The following is a 7,021-nucleotide window of genomic DNA, read 5'->3' on the forward strand; positions in this document are numbered from 1 at the left end:
TCTTCTCATCACCCTCTACTATTTTTCCCTCATTAATTTTTAAAGGGCCAACGCTTTCGTTTTTTGCTATTTATATAATTGAAGAACAGTTTAGGATAAGTTGTTTTGTGATTCTTCACTGTCTTCTTGTTTTAGTAGTTTAAACACTTTCTTCTTGCTGTTTTTCGCCCACTTTACATCTTTATTGAGCCACATTGATTTTCTTCTATTCCTAACCCTTTTATTTTTGTCAGGTATGAACCGTTCACAGTAAGTATTTAAGATGTTTTTAAACATTTCCCATTTATTCTCTGTACTCCTATTTTTGAAGATATTATCCCAGTCAATAAGGTTAAGAACATCTCTAAGCTGACTGAGCTTTGCCTGCCTAAAGTTTAGTAATTTGGTAGCTCTTCAATAAGACTCCCTATTGAAAAACAGATTGAAATGTATTATATTACGGTCAATATTTCCTAGTTGCCCCCAAGCTGCAACCCTGTTATTCTGTCAGGTCTGTTGATTAATATTAAGTCCAAAATGGTTGTCCCTCTAGTTGGGTTCTGTACAAGTTGAGCAAGGTAATTATCTTTGGTTATTAATAGAGATGAGCGAACGTACTCGGTAAGGGCGATTTCGCAATCGAGCACCGCGATTTTCGAGTACTTCACTACTCAGGGGCGCTGTGGGGCGTGGCGTGGTGGAGCGGGGGGTAGCAGCGCGGAACAGGTGGGAGCTCTCTCTCTCTCCCTCTCCCCCCCACTCCCCTCTGCAACCCCCCGCTCACCCACAGCGCCCCCGAGTACTTTTCACCCGAGTAGTGAAGTACTCGAAAATCGCGGTGCTCGATTGCGAAATCGGCCTTACAGAGTATGTTCGCTCATCTCTAGTTATTAACAAAAACTTGTTACACCTTTATGAGAATTGCAGGTTTCAACTTTCCAGTTTTTATCCGAAAAGTTAAAGTTCCCCATAATAATTACCTCATTGCGATTTGCTGCTTCATGTATTTGCCTCAATAATACATTTTCAGTGGGTTCTGTTATATTTGGCGGCGTATAGAAAATGTATACAAGGATTTTATTTTTCCCTCTATGCATCTAGTAAAAGTCCCAGATAACCCTTTGACCCCCTGATGACCACTTGCTGTGTTTTATGGTGGCCATTAAAGGTGTTCATTATAGAAGCTATATGGAAAATTGTTCAGCTAGGCACCTCCTAGCCTGATTTGGTGAGAAGTGTCACATGTGTGTCACATGGTTGTAGCTATAACTACTGGTAAAGGGCGTCCGCATAGTGATTTTGGAGCATTGCTCAGTGGGTACAGAAGTAACTGCATTAGCATTATACTAGGAGTGACTTTCTATTTTCTTTATTAAGCAATATTGAAAATATTATACGTTTGCTGTTGTATTTGCATACAATTTGTGAATTTCTGTATGCTTTGTCTAACAGGCGATGAATACTGGGTATATTCTTCAAACACACTAGAAAGAGGATTTCCTAAAAAGTTAACTAACCTCGGACTACCATCAGATATCAAGAAGGTGGATGCTGCATTCAACTGGGGCAAAAACAAAAAAACCTATTTTTTCGCTGGGGACAAGTTTTGGAGGTAACGCTGATATTTCTCTGAGACCATTACAAAACAATTATTTTGAGCTATTACTTTCCAGAGTCTTACTGAAGAAGATCAAGTCTGAAACTGTTACATTAATCATATACATATATTAACCCCCTTTCTATTTCTTCCGTATTTTTTTTCTCCTTCCTTCTTTCAAAAAAGCAGTTTTATTTTTCCATCAATGTCGCTGTCTGAGGGCTTCTTTTTTGCAGGACGAGTTATAAAGATACAATTTAATGTGCCATAGTAAAAAAATGTAAAAAAACTCAACTTCACCCTATTTCAGCGGCTCTTGTTTTTATGTCATACACATTGTGTCAAAAATGACATGATAACTTTAATTTGTGGGTCAGTACGATTATGATTAGAGATGAGCGAGCGAACTCGCTCAGGCAAATTACTCGAGCGAGTAGTGCCTTATGCGAATACCTGCCCGCTTGTCTCTAAAGATTCGGGTGCCGGCGGGGGGTGGGGAGCGAGTACGCTTGCTCATTTCTAATTATGATACCATTTTTTTTTGTTTGTTTGGATATTGATGGACTACTTTTTAAAAATGAAATATCTTTAAGAAAAATTCCATTTTCCATCATCTTTTTCGGACCACACTAACAAGGGGTTGTGTGAGGGTTTGTTTGTTTTTTGCAGGACAACCCTTGGTTTCTCTTTGTCCCACTGGAAATAATATACAACTTTTTGATCATTTTTCTCAAGTTTTTTCCTGTAAATGGGGTGCCATGAAATAAAAAAAAATGTATTGTTTTTTTTTTACGTTCATCATGCAGGATAAATAATGCAGATCAGTGTACGGCTCTATAGAAAGCTTATAATTTCGTACATTGCTCTGCTTGTGTCTTTAAGCAGAGACAAGCAAAGCCACTTCTAACCCTAGGGGTGCAACACAAAATGGAGTGGTTTAGCACCCTCATTTAAGCGATTGGTGGGAGGTATTAAGACCTAGAGAGTCACCAAACAAAACATTAGGACTGTAAACTTCTGTATGACTACTTGATTGTGGGATTAGTCATATATTGATCACTGAATGACTTTGATTGACTCAGCCTTCCATCCTTCCGAGATCGGTAAAATGAGTACCCAGCTTGGTGGGGGGTAATAAGTAAATTACATGAAAGTGCTGCGGAATAAGTTGGCGCTATGCAAGTAACAAGATTTATTTCTTCTTTTACTTTATTTTGATTAGATTTGTTTGGAAACTTTTGTGCTAGTTGTATCATTTTTAGGTTCTTTTCTTGTTCTCTCAGATATAATGAAGGGAAGCAGAAAATGGATACTGGTTTCCCTAAATTAATTGCGGATTCATGGAATGGTGTCCACGACAATCTAGATGCTGTATTTAACCTCAGAGAAAGTGGTAAGAAAACTTGATCCAAGACATGCAGATGGGGTTGGCGGGAGGTGTGAGGAAGGGGGGTAGAAATGGGTAAAGAAGTAGAAAGATAAATAAATCTGTTCAATTCTACATCTATAGTGTGTTCACATGTAATAGATTTGGTGCGGCTTTTCTACATCAGAAAATTGGTTCTATAAATCAACATTAAATTCCATGCCAAATTTGGTGTGCATTTTGACCAGGATCCACAGCAGACTTCACCCCTTGAACTGAAAGGGTGAAATCTGCTGCAGATCCATGTGAAAGAGTGCCTTCACACATTGTGTGTGTTTGCTGCCGACCCCCCACAGGGGAAAACTGGCAGTGAATACGCAGTAAATCTACAGTGGCCAAATCCATACCTAAATTTTTCCAATCCATGTGGACAAGATTTTTTAATGGAGAAGAAGTGGATTGGCTGAAAGAAGGAAAGGAGTAGCAGATTTGAGAGGGTGTAATGAACATTTCCGCCTTTATCATCTAAGACCACTGGATCAGCTAGGCCCTGGTGGTTAGCCATGTGTTTACTTATCATGACTGCTGTATTCTCTATCTGGTAGTCACCATGTATGACAGCAGCAGCAGCAGAGTGATAGCTAAGTGGAAGTTATATATTATGGATATACACTGAAAGATCACTGCATTAGGAATACCCACTCAATATCAGATTGGTCCTCCCTTTTAGGCGATTATGGCTTTCAGACATTGGGAAATAGATTCAATGAGCTGGCAAACATCCTCCATACTCAACTCAAACCATCCCCACACCGCAGCTCCATCAGTTGATGTGCATTTTGCAGATAAGTGGGAGCAGAACTCACAGTCCTTCCTAGAATATCCCAAGCATGTTCAATTGGATTACAGTTTGATGAGTTTGGAGGTCAAGGCAGGACGGAGAATTCATTGTTGTGTTCCCCAAACCACTCCCTACTGATCTGAGCTCAATGACATGGATGGTGTCCTGTTGAAAGATAGCACTGTGGTCAGAGAAGACTTCCAGAAGATATGGGTGCAGATGGTCAGCTGGAAGGTCCCTGTAACATTTACCATTCAAAGATTCTGTGTTGATGACCAACGGTCCTAGTCCGTGCCAACACAACACTCCCTAGACCATGACACCACCACCACTGGTCTGTTGAACTCCAAGGGTGCAAAAATATTATATGGCTTTATGGCATTTATACCTGATGTGAACCCGACTACCTGTATGGCTCAGCAGGAAAATAACTCGTTATTTCAGACAACCATTTACGATGTGTCCAAGGTCCATTGTCGTCTTTCCTGGGCCCATGCAAAACATTGCTGGCCATGACGCGTAGTCATCAGGGGAACAGCTGTTGGTCTTTGGCTATTGAACCTGAGTCGACGTGAGGCATGCTACAATGGTCATTGTGAAAATTTGTCTAACTTCCCTGCTGTTGTACTGTTGGGTCAATTGGTCCACTGTGTCAAGTCACTGATAAGATACTAGACGCGCCACGCAATGCTTGCCTCTAGGATCGAGCACACATGGCCTGCCGCTGTGTGGTCTGTCAGATGTCTGTCCATGGTTCAACCAGTCTTGGTATACTCTTTATACCGTGGCTGCCTTCTGCAGTGCAGAAGAGAGGTCATCACATTATCTGAGAGCAGATTGTGATGCGTCCATCACATGGTACCATGTTACTGATCACAAGATATGCAAATAAGGAAGATAAAACAATACCTCTGCAGCACCACCTACTGGATGGCAGCATTCTTGCAAATCAAAATGTCAGACCCTTTATACAGGTTTTTATAGCAATGCCAAACCAAGCCAGAAACCATACACAGACAGCTGTTTCAGGGGTTTTTGCCCCTCATCAGTGTGCAGTAGGATTCTGGCTTGGTTATTTGCATATATTTCCCAAAGGAGCATGCATGGCCTTATAAGTCTCCTCACTCACCTTCTAGGTGCTCTCCTTAAGGAGTGATGATAACAAGCTGTTCTTAATGCACTGATCGTTCATTGTCTATAGAATGTTGTCATTTTTCATCCATGTTTCAAGAAATATTAAATACAACATGAGATTATTTTTACACGTATGAACCAATCATCAAATATTTCAACTTTTATCATGTCGATTCTTATATTTTAGGCTACAGCTATTTCTTCAAAGACCAGTACTATCATGAAATGGAAGATAAGATCTTGAAGATCGTTAAAATTGGAAATATAAAAACTGATTGGCTTGGTTGCTGAATTATACAATGTTGCATTAACCATATATTGTCATTTGTATGTATTCCAACCTACTTGTGTATGGTTTTATTGTTGGCCACAAAACTGTGCTAAATGACCAGTCTGGTACTGGTATCTTGACAGTATCTGCAAGTAGCACCTCATTTTCATCTTCCCATAATTTAATGTGTTGCGTATCCAAGAAGAGCATATAAGAAACATGGCAGTGGAGACATATCAAGCAGAAGAATTATTCCTATTTTTCCTACAAGCCAATCAATGAATTCGCCTTAACTACATAAATGATCACCGTGCCATTCACTTACCGATGATATACTCGCATACCCATGGATAGAGGCACAGGTTGCCTACAAACTTGTGAAGACTTCTGTAAATGACATAATTAATAGTATACTGTAGATAGATGAATGTCAGTATGAAATGACGTTCATCTTCTAAATGAAAGCAGTTTTACTGGACTAGAAAAAAAGAGTCTACTTGTCTTTAGAAACAGCGGAATCCATGCCCATGGACAGAATTTTATATTGCAGTTCCATCCTATTCAAGTGAATGGGACAGAGTTGCAATACCGGCCACAGCCCATTGACTAACGTGGTGCTGTTTCTGAAAAAAAGTTGACTTTTTTTCCCCAATCCTGGACAATCCTTTAAATTGAAATCCAGTTGTTACTGTTTAGCTGTGATTTGAGGTCTGTACTCATTGGGAATTACTTTCTGTTTCTAAATGTATCAAACATGTACAATTATATTTCCCTGAAAGTAACATTTACAATTTACAGGACGACCAAAGCAGAAGGTGCAGAATAAAAACAACAATGATATCTACTGGCTGATATTTTCATGTGTTAAAGAAAACCATTTTCTATCACTAATGATCCTTCCTTATGAACAGTGGTTCATGTTGTGCCGTATTATTATTATTTTTTTTTAATGCTCCCATAGAAAATGATGAGTGATTCTTGAACAAGAATCACCCCAAAAATAAGATATGCTGCAATTTTTCTAACTTGGACTATTGGCCCAAGAGAACAATCATTATTGAAATGAATGAGTTCTTTTCATGTGCAAGTTCTGTCTATCTCGCAATTGGACAGAACTCGAACATGAAAGTCACTCATTTGAATACAGCATACAGCGCAAAATAAAATTATATGCATATTATTTAAAGGGGTTGTCCCGCGGCGAAATCAAAAAAAATTTTTTTCTTCCTACCCCCACATTGTGCCCCGTTAAAAACAATCCCTTTGTTGTTTAAAAAAAAAAAAATCGCTTACCTGCATCCCCGTTCGAGCAGCTTCTTGTTTTAAAGATGTCCGCCGGTCCTTTCCCAAGGTGCACCGCGGTTTTCTCCCATGGTGCACCGCGGGTCTTCTCCCATGGTGCACCATGGATTATCTTCTCCTGTCTTGCGTTCCACTGCCGATTACAGCCACCTAATTGGCTGATCGGCACCACGTGACGGAGGCGGAGCTACGATGACGCGGAGAAGAGGGAGGAGCCAGGGCGCCGCTCGTGAGCCCGGAGGTAGACAGAAGAGGAATCCTTTGGTGCACAAGCGTGACTGTTCGTGCGACTAAAGAAGCAGCTTTAGTCGGCGCCATGGAGACGGGGACACCAGCAACGGGGTGGGTAAGTGTATAACTTCTGTATGGTTCATATTTAATACACGATGTATATTACAAAGTGCATTAATATGGCCATACAGAAGTGTATAACCCCACTTGCTTTCACGAGACAACCCCTTTAAGTACAGCATATATTCCTATATCATACAAACAGTACAGTATATGCACATATGTAATATATACAAGTGC

At 40.1% G+C, this 7,021-nt stretch overlaps 1 protein-coding gene across 1 annotated transcript in view; it reads left to right on the forward strand.

Moving 5' to 3' along the window:
- The window catches only part of MMP2 (matrix metallopeptidase 2), a 45,524-nt gene extending 39,492 nt beyond the window's left edge, over nucleotides 1-6,032 (forward strand). The window contains exons 11-13 of the mRNA XM_066583882.1: nucleotides 1,432-1,591; nucleotides 2,860-2,969; nucleotides 5,105-6,032. Coding sequence (XP_066439979.1) covers nucleotides 1,432-1,591; nucleotides 2,860-2,969; nucleotides 5,105-5,208 — 374 coding nt within the window. The 3' untranslated portion in view covers nucleotides 5,209-6,032. The remainder of the gene's footprint in view (nucleotides 1-1,431; nucleotides 1,592-2,859; nucleotides 2,970-5,104) is intronic.
- Nucleotides 6,033-7,021: the final 989 nt, after the last annotated feature.

This window comes from Eleutherodactylus coqui, chromosome 11 (assembly GCF_035609145.1).
Source record: "Eleutherodactylus coqui strain aEleCoq1 chromosome 11, aEleCoq1.hap1, whole genome shotgun sequence".
NCBI classification, from domain to species: Eukaryota; Metazoa; Chordata; class Amphibia; order Anura; family Eleutherodactylidae; genus Eleutherodactylus; species Eleutherodactylus coqui.